Source organism: Eleutherodactylus coqui, chromosome 1, assembly GCF_035609145.1.
Source record: "Eleutherodactylus coqui strain aEleCoq1 chromosome 1, aEleCoq1.hap1, whole genome shotgun sequence".
Taxonomy (NCBI): Eukaryota; Metazoa; Chordata; class Amphibia; order Anura; family Eleutherodactylidae; genus Eleutherodactylus; species Eleutherodactylus coqui.
The window spans coordinates 152,403,318-152,417,849 of NC_089837.1; the positions used below are offsets into that span (position 1 = coordinate 152,403,318).

At 46.5% G+C, this 14,532-nt stretch overlaps 1 protein-coding gene across 1 annotated transcript in view; it reads left to right on the top strand.

Annotated features, from left to right (window-relative positions):
- Positions 1 to 14,532, top strand: part of LOC136626953 (probable cation-transporting ATPase 13A4) — a 58,032-nt gene that overhangs the window by 36,587 nt on the left and 6,913 nt on the right. The window contains exons 24-26 of the mRNA XM_066601911.1: positions 3,052 to 3,148; positions 4,419 to 4,491; positions 7,165 to 7,336. Coding sequence (XP_066458008.1) covers positions 3,052 to 3,148; positions 4,419 to 4,491; positions 7,165 to 7,336 — 342 coding nt within the window. The remainder of the gene's footprint in view (positions 1 to 3,051; positions 3,149 to 4,418; positions 4,492 to 7,164; positions 7,337 to 14,532) is intronic.

The window sequence follows — 14,532 nt, forward strand, 5'->3', positions numbered from 1 at the left end:
GACCAATCACAGCACAGCTTTCATTTTTCAAGAACAGACTATTAAATGAAAACAATGTTCTAATTGGTTGTTAGGAAATAAATAAAGACAGGGATTTTAGCTTGTGCTTGAGGTGTAAGGCCGGCTGCACACAAACGGATTTGCATTGCGGAATCCATGGTCAGCGTCCGCATTGCGGATGGGCAGCAAATGTCGTTCGTTGCATGCTATGGAAAAGTAATTCTTCCTGCACACTCTCATAATCAAATTGCGAATTCCACGAGTGGAGGAAAAATCTCAGCATGCTCCATTGTCATGTGGATTCCGCACGGACGGCTTCCTTCGGAGTCAATGGAAGCCGTCCGACCTGCAGCCCTTTTGCAATTGGCATTGCAGAAAGGTCGCAGATTCCACGTCATCGCCTAAAAAGATTTGAAAAAAAAATCTGTGCTGTGCATGTCCATCAGTGAACAGCCGAGCCCATCCGCACTCCAGATTATCAATCTGTAATACAGGTACACTGGCCGAGCACAGGGTCAGATTCTGCTGCAGGCTCCCACATGCGGAATACGACCAGTTCGTGTGCAGGAGGCCTTAGGGTGCCTTCACACTTGCGATCGTGATATTGCTGCGTTTTTTTAACGCCAATGTTAATAGGACTTTCTAATGTTAAATATGCATCGCATAAAAATCGCAATTTTGTGCTTTGCGATTTTTGTATTGCGGATTGATAATCTGTACTGCGGATGGTCCTGGCAGCCTTAGGCATAATACAATGTAACTATCCTGCCCCTATTCAACCATACACCAATAAATCTTCTTAAACAGGTTCATCTCCTTTCTTTAATCACTTTCTTTAATCACTTTAATCAATTATTCAAACAATATCTCAACATTCTCAGCTGCTTAGTTTGAAAATAAGGCGATAATCACAAATCTGCCTTGTGTGAATTCACCCTAAAAAGTTCATATCCTACTAAGATATTGCTTGTTATATACTATAGTATATAATTACATGTTTTATTTTGGGGCTCTCCAGGGCAATTTAAATAAAAAATTTTAAAGAAAGAGCTCTATGTTCTTACAGGTCTTTATTCATTACAACTGAGGCTATAGTGTTGAGGCATGCATATAGAGAAAGCTACAGTTTGTTCACTATGGATGTGCCTCATGCCAAGAAATACACTGCTTCCTGTAGCAATGATCTAAGATATATTAAGAAGTGTGGACATATCCAGTGCTTTCTTTAAGAAATATAACTTTAGTGTGCACCTTTAATGCAACCTTTGGTCTTCGTCAAAGACGGAGCAGCTTCTCTGACCACCTGTTGTACACTGTGCACTAGTATGTATCATTAGTCTAAAACTCTACACCTGGTCTGAATTACTACTGCTGTCCACATGAGCAGTGCTGGCCAATCAGAACATGTAGAGTCTAAAGGCCCATTTACACAGGACGACTGTCGGGCAAATGATGCCTGACACTCGTCCCTGTGTCTCCACGCTCCCGTGCCCCTGCACGGAAGCTAGCAGAGCTGGCTCGCATACGGAGCGGCCAGCAGGGGGGCAGGGCAGTGCAGGAGATTTCTCTCCTTTTGCTCCCCTGCCCCTTTGCATTTAGATAACACAGGGGCTGTTCACTACTGAATGGCAGCTGTTTAAACTGACCTTCATTGCTGATCATTTATGCAGCAGAAAAGATGAGCGATGAAGCTGATCGCTCATCGTTAAGTTTGAACAGCCGCCGTTCCATAGCGAACGGCCGCTGTGTTATCTCAACGGAGAGGGGCGGGGGAGCGAGAGGAGAGAAATCTCCTGCACTGCCCCACCCCCCTACTGGCCGCTCCGTTAAACAGCCTGCTCTGCTAACTCCCATGCAAGAGCGCAGAGACACAGGGACAAGTGTCGGGCATTGTTTGTCCGACACTCGTCCTGTGTAAATGGGCCTTAAGACTACCGATGTATACTAATGCATTATGTACATCAGGTAGTCAAAGAAGCGGTGTGGCCGTCTCTATTTGTCCAGGTCTGGAGGATCACTTTAATTCCACCAGTGAACATAATTTCATCCTTAGGATGGATTCAGATGAGCGTGGTTTTGTCCATTTATGTTGCCGTCATAATCACAGCAGTATAATGGGACAAAAGGTAACCACTGATCTCTATGGGATTTCAGTGTGATTTGTACTGCCGGGAAAAGATAGTACCTGCCCTATCTTTCCCGCATGTAGTTTAACTATGTGCGGGAAAGATCAGGCAGAACCTATCTTTCCACTTGTTTTTTCAAACTCCTGTGCTCTGCCGCGAAAGGGAAGGGATTTCCCTTGTCCAGGTGCAACTATGCTCTGTGCCCCTGAGCACAGTTGCGCGTACAGCAGTGGGAATAAGCCCTTAGACTCAAACTGATGCCATTCTTTTTATAATATATCCCTATTGGAGAGCTGTTCTTTTTGACATGAAGCCCTAAATCTCCTCCTGTATGTGGAAATAAAGTCAAAAGATAAATGATAGCTGCTTAGTAGTCTGAGGGACCTTTCACAGGGGATGGAATTACAACGCAGGACTTGGCCAAATCCGTGTCTGCAGAATTCCACCACAAAATCCGCAGGTCTATTTGTGGATTTTGACGAGGAATTGCAGACGGGTATTATATTTTAAATTTTTTAATTTTGCATCGAAATCTGCAGATAGCCTGTGGATTTTAGTGCGTAATTTACAGCGGTTTGCGGTGTGTCGTGCGGCCTATTCTGTCCCGCGGATGCAGATAACTTTATGTTTGATACAGCATCTCTGTAGAAACAATGAAATCTGAGCCCTATAAAATATTTATTATGAAATGAATCAGTGAAGAATTTTGGATCTGCGTTAGTTATGAAGAAACAAGAACATTAAAATACGGATCATAGGTGCATATTCACTTTAGGCTATACTGAATCATAGCTAATACCTAGTCCACACCTAGTCAGGATATAATTACTTCTTTGTGATGTGTATATTATCTACGTCTGTACAATCTGCTATTTATTACACAATGTGGTGATTTACTGACCTACATACGTATTTTTCTGTCTAGGGAAGGAAGAGCGGCCTTGGTGACTTCTTTCTGTGTTTTCAAGTACATGACACTTTATGCCATGATCCAATTTGTTTGTCTGCTCCTGCTTTATTGGGTAAATTCACTTATCACTATGTGTTCTCTTTATTCATTTTCTTCATGTATTATAGACATTTTGTATTTCTCAATTTAGAACTAGCAAATCTAGGAATAAATAAAGGCCCATTTAGACGCAACGATTATCGCTCCAAAGATGTCTTTTGAGTGACTTTTAAGCGATAATCGTTGCGTGCATTTACAGCGCAAGGTGATCGCTCAATCGTTGCACTCCAAGTGGGGGATGCAGAAGACAAGCGGGGCCGCTTATCTTCTGAATCCAGCTGTTCTGTGCTCTAAGCGGGGTGTGCAGGACACAGCTGGACCACTTGTCTTCTGCATCCAGCTGTGGGGTAGTTATTAGAGATGAGCGAGTATACTCGCTAAAGGCAATTGCTCGAGCGAGCATTGCCTTTAGCGAGTACCTGCCTGCTCGAGACTGAAGGTTCGGGTGTCGGCAGCGGGCAGGGAGCTGCGGGGGAGAGCAGGGAGGAACGGAGGGGAGATCTCTCTCTCCCTTTCTCCCCCTGGCTCCCTCCTGCTGACTGCCGCTACTCACCACTCCCCCGCGCCGGCACCCGAACCTTCAGTCTCGAGCGGGCAGGTACTCGCTAAAGGCAATGCTCGCTCGAGCAATTGCCTTTAGCGAGTATACTCGCTCATCTCTAATAACTACCCCATTGCATTACATGGGTATATATCTGTCTACAAGGTCATTTAGTGCTTGCAGTAGCGAACAATTGAATTATCAATTGGACTAAAATATAGCTTTAGGCCGGGCTCACATTGCCATATGTGGAATTTGCTTGCAGAGGTCCGCAGCAGATTCCAGCTGTGAGCCCAGCTGTGACCCTGCATACAGCAGCGTAATGTACTGTGCATAACTGCGAGCTTTTTCTGCTTATATTTTCAGCGCCGTTGCTTAGCAATAACGCAGATACCCGCAGCCCGTACACAATGTACTTGCATATGGGCTGTGGGTATATCCGTGACCATAGAGCACAATGGGCTCTATGTCGCAGATTCCGCATTAAAATAGAACATGCTGCGCTTTATTTTCCATAAGCAGATTACGCAATTCCGACCCGCTAATGTGAGCAGAGTTATGTAACCCAATGCATTTGAACGATCCACATATGACTGGAATCCACAATTACTATCTAATCTGTGAGACCGGCCTTCGACTTAGTACATGTTGAAGATATGTGTATCAGTTAATTATTAACTTATTATACAACATTTAGCTATTTTTTCTAATTTTCATTAACATATTTTTTTCCTTTCTATAGCAAATAAATATCCTTTCCAACTATCAGATGCTTGTTCAGGATGTGGCTGTGACTATAGTGGTTTGCTTAACAAGTAAGAAATATGCAAAAATCTGGATAATCTCTTTTTATGTTATGTTACTGTGTTTATGGTACACATTATATAAGTGTGACTTAAAGGGTAAAGCCCCATTTACACAGGACGAGTGCCCGACACTTGTCCCTGTGTCTCCAGCAAAGCTGGCAGGGTCATGGAGCGGCCAGCAGGGGGGCAGGACAGTGCAGGAGATTTCTCCCCTCTCGCTTCCCCGCCCCCCTCCATTGAGAAAACACAGCGGCCGTTCACTACTGAACGGTGGTTGTTTAAGCTGAACGATGAGCTTCATCTCTCATCTTTTATGCAGCATAAGAGATCGGTGATGAAGCTCATCGCTCATCATTCAGTTTAAACAGCCGACGTTCAGTAGTGAACGGCCACTGTGTTATCTCAATGGAGGGGGGCGGGGGACCAAGAGGGGAGAAATCTCCTGCACTGCCCCGCCCCCTGCTGGCTGCTCCCTGTGCGAGCCAGCTGTGCTAGCTCCCGTGCAGGGGCACGGGAGTGCCGAGACACAGGAACGAGTGTCGGGCATCGTTTGCCCAACACTCGTCCTGTATAAATGGGCCTTTACTCCAGCAATAAAGTAGTGGTGGATTATCACTAGGATATCACATCACTTACTAAGTGCGGGGCTCGAAGTGACAGTGTGTCTACTGATCCTCAGAATAAAGCAATTACAGTGCTAGTTAGGTATTACAGTTTTTGTAGTTCTCTGACAACTGCACCAAAACCTCATTCACTTGGAGAGTGAATTTTCACCTCACTTAAATTTTTTTCAAATTTCAAATACATTATATGGTACATTGAATCATACCATTAAAAATACAAATCAATCCACCCAGAGGCGTAACTTGAAGCTGCTGGGCCCCAATGCAAAACCAAGAATGGGGCCCCCAACTATAATGCTTTATTCATAGTCCTGGGCTTCTTATATGGAGAAGAGAGGCCTTATAGGCCCCCCAAGGCTCCTGGGCCCGGGTGCAACCGCATCCCCTGCATCCTCTATAGTTACGCCTGTGATTCCACAAAAACAAGCCCTTACGTGGGTATGTCGCGGAAAAGTAATAGTTATGACTCTTGAGAAGGCAGGATGAGAAAGTAAAAAATCTGAAAAATGTCTGGTAGCTAAGGGGTTAATAGTAGGATGACAATTCCATTCTGCTTCATAAAGATGTTCTTTTATCAGATAAGAACAAGATACAGGCACTAAAGTTGTAATAAATCTAATGATATACAGTTGTTGAAGGAAGTACAGAAGATGATTAGCGCCACCTAGTGACTATATTAATATACAGATGCAACTCTTAAGGCCATAAGTTTCTTTAAGAGTTAATTACATCCTTAACCTTATTTTTACTCCTCTGAGTTAAATGTTACCATCATTTTTATATACTTTTAGATTTAACATTGAAGACATGATAATTGCTTCCCATAGAGAAGCCTAAGGAAAAATACCAGAAAAAACACTACACTCAGCGCATGCTGTGGTTTAGGGACCTTTCATACGTGCAGAATATTTCAGCAAGAGACACCTAAAGATACAGTTTAGGGCTTAAACACATAGGCGTTTTTTTATCTCGTTTTGCGACCATTGTGTCAATGCACAAAAAACTTGAGGTTTTCTGAAAAAGACAATATTTGATGTCGGCTTCAGTTTGTAGAAATTACATGTTACATGCATGTAAGAGACAACAAGCGCTTCCCATGAACTAACATGCTTGTACAGTCATAGCTGCAGAACTCCCAACCATCCTATTTTTAGCATGACTGTCTCATGTCAAGTACCTTAAATTGGGGGAACTTAGGCAAATCTGCTCTAAACTGGGTGTTTCTGGGAGTTCTTGGGTGGAATGGAATGTGACTCAATAATGTCCCACTAATGAATATTCAAATCTTGGGAAGTAATAAGTAATAATGGGTATGCAGGTAGGTAGATGTCTCACTAGGCATTAGTGTTGGCAACATTGTAAGGGGTTAATCAGAAAAGAGGATTAAATGCATCAATGTAACGAGAGAAATCAAATTAAAATGTGATTGTTCTCAGTAAGAGAAACCACGTAATCTTGTAGATATGATACCTTTTAATTACTAATGTGATGCATTTTTGTTGTATTTTAGTTAGCCATTAAAAGGTATCATTCCTACAAGATTACTTGGTTTCTCTTGCTGGGAACAATCACATTTACTCTACTGGCTAACACCGTGCCAAACTTTTTCATTAAATCAAATTAAACAATGTATTAGAGTGCATTATCCCTTACATATACAGCAAAGATGAACTTGTCAATGCAACAAGTTTACCATTTGATGCAATGTATATCTACATTTTTCACAGTATATGACTGCCACATTTAAACAACAAATTTAGTCCTGTTTCATCCGGCACAAAAACACCAAATTCCCTGTAGATTTTATCTATTTACGTGTACTTCTACCAAACACTGTGAAAGTAGGACTGTTAAATAGATTTGTGAACTTTTATGATTTCCTGCTAAACATTAACTATAGAGCTGTAATGTATGTTATGTCATTTACTTAGACATATGCACTTACAAGCCTCCACTGCTCTGCAGTCACATTTCTTCTGTGTGAACATAGAACAATCAGTAGAGGACACTTCTGAGGAGTAAAATCTAATCAAGTTGTATTTTTTTCTTTTTTTTCCAGTGAGTTTGAACCATGCATACCCCAAACTAGCTCCGTACAGACCTCCAGCCCAGCTCATGTCACCTCCTCTCTTGTTGTCTGTTGTGCTGCATGTACTTTTCACTATAGCAATACAGGTGTATGGGTTCATTGTTGTCCAACAGCAGCCATGGTACACTGAAACCCCTGACACGTAAGCATCTATATGTATTATACAATAATTATTGTTGCACTCAGGGATTCTTGAGATGAGAATATTTGGCAATGAGGCTAGGATCTGAATGCAATTGGGTCTGCTGCACATACCTGCAGATGATGATGATGATGACAAATAGGCTGCAGACAGTTGTGCTCTGCTCCTTTAGTACTCTATCAGGCTTGCACAGCTAATACAGGGTCTTTCATGATCGTGGGTCTCCTCCAGGGCTTATCATGTGACATTGCCAGCAACCCTACATCTTCGTCATGATGGTTGATGGTGGTCAGGTGTGTGCTAGGGTACATGGCTGAGCTGGAGGTGAAGCCAAGTACAGACTTCTTGGTGCTGCACCTGCTTTTCACCTGCAGTGGTGCCCGATCCTTCTCTTTCAAAGATGAGAAGCACCACAGCTGATAAGCAGTGGTGGTGCTGAAGAGAGGGAAGCCCTATGGGGGTGGGGGCCCTGGACAACTGCCCAATTTGTTCTCCCAATGCCAGCCCTGCTTGCAGGCCACGTAAAATGAGGCGGTAGGCCAGATTTGGCCCATGGGTCTTTGTTTTACATGTGTGATCCAAGGGTTCATGTATTTGGGCATATTAGGGTTTCATATGACTTTTAAGTTTATAGAGCCATAATATGGCATCCCAAGCAGTCTATAGGCCTTACTCTGCCTCTGTATAATTTTGATTTTATATGGAGACATATGGGACTTTTTTCTTATTGAATCTATAGGGAAAAAAATAGGCATACTCTATAGCAGGGTTTCCCAAACGCCAGTCCTCAGGGACCCCCAACAATGTCCTATAGTTAGAACACCTGTGGCAATTACATCACCTGTGCAACACTGAGAAAATCCGAAAATGTGACCTGTTGGGGTCCCTGAGGACTGGAGTTGGGGAACACTGGTCTATAGGATACTGTACTATGGAAATATTCTCCCCTTTAAGGAACCATATAATGGTTCCATTGTGCAATAGTGGCACCAGGCATTTCATAGCATCAATGTAAGGTAGCACTTATAATAAAAGCTGTATGACTAGCCATCTATAGATGTAGCAGATGTTAACTTGACATTTAGTTTGTTATGCTAACTCAACTACAATGCTGGAACAAGGGTATAGTTAAAGGTTCATGGGCCCGGGTGCAAAAGTTTATCTTGGGACCCCCCAACTTTTCTTAACCACTTAACGCAGAGACATAACTTGAAGCTCCTGGGCCCCAATGCAAAACCTATAACACAGCCCCAAACTATAATGCTTTATTCATAGTACTGGGCTCCCTATATAGAGAAGAGAGGCCTTATGGGCCCCCTAAGGCTCCTGGGCCTGAGTGCAACAGCATCCCCTGCAGTTACGCCAGTGACTGGAAATCAAGTTATCATGATGCGCCTGTCATCTTAATGATTGCTACATCTGTATATACTACATTTCTTCACTATTTCATTATTAAATGTCCCAAATACATTTATCAGCTATCCATAGCATAGGTGATAAATGTATGGCCATTAGAGATGAGCGAGCATACTCGCTAAGGCAAACTGCTCCAGTGAGTAGTGCCTTATGCGAGTACCTGCCCGCTCGTCTCAAAAGATTCGGGTGCCGGCGAAGGAGAGCGGTGAGCTGCGGGAGTGAGCAGGATGGGGCGGGGGGAAAGAGTGAGAGAGATCTCCCCCCCCGTGCCTCCCCGCTCTCCCCGCCCCCCGCCAGCACCTGAATCTTTTGAGACAAGCGGGCAGGTACTCACATAAGGCACTACTCGCTCGAGTAGTTTGCCTTAGCGAATACGCTCGCTCATCTCTAATGGCCATTAAGGGTTCAATAACTCCAGAGATCACAAGAATATTATACCCCTATGTATGTAACCCTGAGTCCCCGTAGTGAATGGAATGTCAGTCTAAATGCTTGACCACCACTCCATTCACTATTTTAGGACTGACGGGGATAGCCAAACTATCTGGATGGACAGTGAATAGTGCGATGGTCAGACTCTGTTGCAAAACAGAATGTCTTTATATGATGGGCTCTAATAGTACAATCTTCAACATTGATATGTGTATCTATATAAACTGAATATCCATGCTGTATAAGTCAGAAGATGAATGATATATTAAGGCATATCTTCAGATGTCAGTATGAACATCAAATGCAGTATATATACACCATATCATTATAAAGACAATAACAGCCAGCATTGATAGTACAGAAAAATGGATAGTCAGTAGAGATGAGCGAACGCGTTCGTCCGAGCTTGATATTCGTGCGAATATTAGGGTGTTCGGGATGTTCGTTATTCGTAACGAACACCATGCGGTGTTCTGGTTACTTTCACTTCCTTCCCTGAGACGTTAGCGCGCTTTTCTGGCCAATTGAAAGACAGGGAAGGCATTACAACTTCCCCCTGCAACGTTTAAGCCCTATACCACCCCCCTGCTGTGAGTGGCTGGGAAGATCAGGTGTTCGCCTAATATAAAAGTCGGCCCCTCCCGCGGCTCGCCTCAGATGCGGTGTGAGTTAGATGAGGGACAGTGCTGTTTATACCGGAGCTGCTGTAGGGAAAGAATTGGTAGTTAGTGTAGGCTTCAAGACCCCCCAAAGGTCCTTATTAGGGCCACTGATAGCTGTGTGTTGGCTGCTGTTAGCAGTGGCATTTTTTTTTTCTCAAAATCGGCTCTGCAGAGCGTTGCACCCGGCATTAGGGACAGAAGTGCTGCATAGGCAGGGAGAGTGTTAGGAGTGCGTGTAGCCTTCAAGAACCTCAACGGTCCTTTCTAGGGCCATATTTATCCGTGTGCAGTACTGTCCAGGCTGCTGTTAGCTGTGCTGCATTTTTTTTGGGCTTCTCAAAATCGCCTCTGCAGAGCATTCCACCCTCCATTGATACTGCAGGGAAAGAATTGTATAGGCAGGGCCACAACACAGTTATTATTCATAGAATATACGCAGTGCTGCCTTTTGGTGGAAAAACAAGTGGAAACAAATCTATTTGTCCAGCCTGTGTCCGTCCTTACGGGCGGTGGACACGTGTGAGCTGCGTGAAAAACATTGCTAAATCATACGCACCCAGCTACGCTTTACTGCTGGCTTCGCCATTTGCTTTCCTTAATTGGGAAAAAAAATACCTGCTCTGCCAGAGTTATAATAACTCTGCTACCCTCACGTTCTGTGACACATAAGCAGGGACACAGCACAGTTATTACACTTCTCATGTTCATTGAATATACGCAGTGCTGCCTTTTGGTGGGAAAAAACTGAAAACAAATCTATTTGTCCAGCCTCTGTCCGTCCTAACGCCTGTGGACACGTGTGAGCTGCGTGAAAAACATTGCTAAATCATACGCAGCCAGCTACGCTTTACTGCTGGCTTCGCCATTTGCTTTCCTTAATTGGGAAAAAAAATACCTGCTCTGCCAGAGTTATAATAACTCTGCTACCCTCACGTTCTGTGACACATAAGCAGGGACACAGCACAGTTATTACACTTCTCATGTTCATTGAATATACGCAGTGCTGCCTTTTGGTGGGAAAAAACTGAAAACAAATCTATTTGTCCAGCCTCTGTCCGTCCTAACGCCTGTGGACACGTGTGAGCTGCGTGAAAAACATTGCTAAATCATACGCAGCCAGCTACGCTTTACTGCTGGCTTCGCCATTTGCTTTCCTTAATTGGGAAAAAAAAATACCTGCTCTGCCAGAGTTATAATAACTCTGCTACCCTCACGTTCTGTGACACATAAGCAGGGACACAGCACAGTTATTAAACTTCTCATGTTCATTGAATATACGCAGTGCTGCCTTTTGGTGGGAAAAAACTGAAAACAAATCTATTTGTCCAGCCTCTGTCCGTCCTAACGCCTGTGGACACGTGTGAGCTGCGTGAAAAACATTGCTAAATCATACGCAGCCAGCTACGCTTTACTGCTGGCTTCGCCATTTGCTTTCCTTAATTGGGAAAAAAAATACCTGCTCTGCCAGAGTTATAATAACTCTGCTACCCTCACGTTCTGTGACACATAAGCAGGGACACAGCACAGTTATTACACTTCTCATGTTCATTGAATATACGCAGTGCTGCCTTTTGGTGGGAAAAAACTGAAAACAAATCTATTTGTCCAGCCTCTGTCCGTCCTAACGCCTGTGGACACGTGTGAGCTGCGTGAAAAACATTGCTAAATCATACGCAGCCAGCTACGCTTTACTGCTGGCTTCGCCATTTGCTTTCCTTAATTGGGAAAAAAAAATACCTGCTCTGCCAGAGTTATAATAACTCTGCTACCCTCACGTTCTGTGACACATAAGCAGGGACACAGCACAGTTATTAAACTTAGATTATTCATTCACTAGAGGCAGTGGGGCCTTTCGTTTTCCCAAAAGGGCAAAAATTATATTTGGCCTGCAGTCTTGCGCCAATTTATTTCCTGCCTGTGAAATCAAATCACTGGTAATACAGCATGCTGAGGGGTAGGGGTAGGCCTAGAGGACGTGGACGCGGCCGAGGACGCGGAGGGCCAAGTCAGGGTGTGGGCACAGGCCAAGCTCCTGATCCAGGTGTGTCGCAGCCGACTGCTGCGCGATTAGGAGAGAGGCACGTTTCTGGCGTCCCCACATTCATCGCCCAATTAATGGGTCCACGCGGGAGACGGTTATTAGAAAATGAGCAGTGTGAGCAGGTCCTGTCCTGGATGGCAGAAAGTGCTTCGAGCAACCTATCGTCAACACGCAGTTCTGCGCCGTCCACTGCTGCAAATCCGAATCCTCTGTCTGCTGCTCCTCCTTCCTCCCAGCCTCCTCACTCCACTACAATGACACCTGCTCAGGAGCGGGAACACTCCCAGGAACTGTTCTCAGGCCCCTGCTTAGATTGGGCAGCAGCGGTTCCTCTCCCACCAGAGGAGTTTATCGTCACTGATGCCCAACCATTCGAAAGTTCCCGGGGTCCGAGGGAAGAGGCTGGGGACTTCCGCCAACTGTCTCAACAACTTTCTGTGGGTGAGGAGGATGATGACGATCAGACACAGTTGTCTTGCAGTGAGGTAGTAGTAAGGGCAGTAAGTCCAAGGGAGCAGCGCACAGAGGATTCGGAGGAAGAGCAGCAGGACGATGAGGTGACTGACCCCACCTGGTGTGCAACGCTTACTCAGGAGGACAGGTCTTCAGAGGGGGAGTCAAGGGCATCAGCAGGGCAGGTTGCAAGAGGCAGTGCGGTGTCCAGGGGTAGAGGCAGGGCCAGACCGAATAATCCACCAAGTGTTTCCCAAAGCGCCCCCTCGCGCCATGCCACCCTGCAGAGGCCGAGGTGCTCTAAGGTCTGGCAGTTTTTCACAGAGACGCCTGACGACCGACGAACAGTGGTGTGCAACCTTTGTTGCGCAAAGCTCAGCCGGGGAGCCAACACCAACAGCCTCACCACCACCACCATGCGCAGACATATGATGGCCAAGCACCCCACAAGGTGGGACGAAGGCCGTTCACCGCCTCCGGTTTGCACCCCTGCCTCTCCCCCTGTGCCCCAACCTGCCACTGAGATGCAACCCCCCTCTCAGGACACAGGCACTACCGCCTCATGGCCTGCACCCACACCCTCATCTCCGCTGTCCTCGGCCCCATCCAGCAGTGTAGTTCAGCGCACCGTTCAGCCGTCGCTTGCGCAAGTGTTCGAGCGCAAGCGCAAGTACGCCGCCACGCACCCGCACGCTCAAACGTTAACCGTCCACATAGCAAAATTCATCAGCCTTGAGATGCTGCCGTATAGGGTTGTGGAAACTGAGTCCTTCAAAAGTATCATGGAGGCGGCGGCCCCGCGCTACTCAGTTCCCAGTCGCCACTACTTTTCCCGATGTGCCGTCCCAGCCCTGCACGACCACGTCTCCCGCAACATTGTGCGCGCCCTCACCAACGCGGTTACTGCCACGGTCCACTTAACTACGGACACGTGGACAAGCACAGGCGGGCAGGGCCACTACATCTCCCTGACGGCACATTGGGTGAATTTAGTGGAGGCTGGGACAGAGTCAGAGCCTGGGACCGCTCACGTCCTACCCACCCCCAGAATTGCGGGCCCCAGCTCGGTGGTGGTATCTGCGGAGGTGTATGCTTCCTCCACTAAAGCACCCTCCTCCTCCTCCTCCTCTGTCTCGCAATCAAGATGTGTTAGCAGCAGCATGTCGCCAGCAGTCGGTGTCGCGCGGTGTGGCAGCACAGCGGTGGGCAAGCGTCAGCAGGCCGTGCTGAAACTACTCAGCTTAGGCGATAAGAGGCACACGGCCCACGAACTGCTGCAGGGTCTGACACAGCAGACCGACCGCTGGCTTGCGCCGCTGAGCCTCCAACCGGGCATGGTCGTGTGTGACAACGGGCGTAACCTGGTGGCGGCTCTGCAGCTTGGCAGCCTCACGCACGTGCCATGCCTGGCCCACGTCTTTAATTTGGTGGTTCAGCGGTTTCTGAAAAGCTACCCACGCTTGTCAGACCTGCTCGTAAAGGCGCGCCGGCTCTGCGCACATTTCCGCAAGTCCCACACGGACGCTGCCACCCTGCGCACCCTGCAACATCACTTTAAGCTGCCAGTGCACCGACTGCTGTGCGACGTGCCCACACGGTGGAACTCTACGCTCCACATGTTGGCTAGGCTCTATGAGCAGCGTAGAGCAATAGTGGAATACCAACTCCAACATGGGCGGCGCAGTGGGAGTCAGCCTCCTCAATTCCTTTCAGAAGAGTGGGCCTGGTTGGCAGACATCTGCCATGTCCTTGGTAATTTTGAGGAGTCTACCCAGGTGGTGAGCGGTGATGCTACAATCATTAGCGTCACCATTCCTCTGCTATGCATCTTGAGAAATTCCCTGCAAACCATAAAGGCAGCTGCTTTGCGCTCGGAAACGGGGGCGGGGGAAGACAGTATGCCGCTGGATTGTCAGGGCACCCTCCTGTCTATTTCTCAGCGCGTACAGGAGGAGGAGGAGGAGCATGAGGAGGATGAGGAGGAGGGGGAAGAGACAGCTTGGGCCGCTGCTGACGGTACACCGGCTGATTGCCTGTCATCCTTTCAGCGTGTATGGCCTGAGGAGGAGGAGGAGGAGGAGGATCCTGAAAGTGATCTTCCTAGTGAAGACAGCCATGTGTTGCGTACAGGTACCCTGGCACACATGGCTGACTTCATGTTAGGATGCCTTTCTCGTGACCCTCGCGTTGCA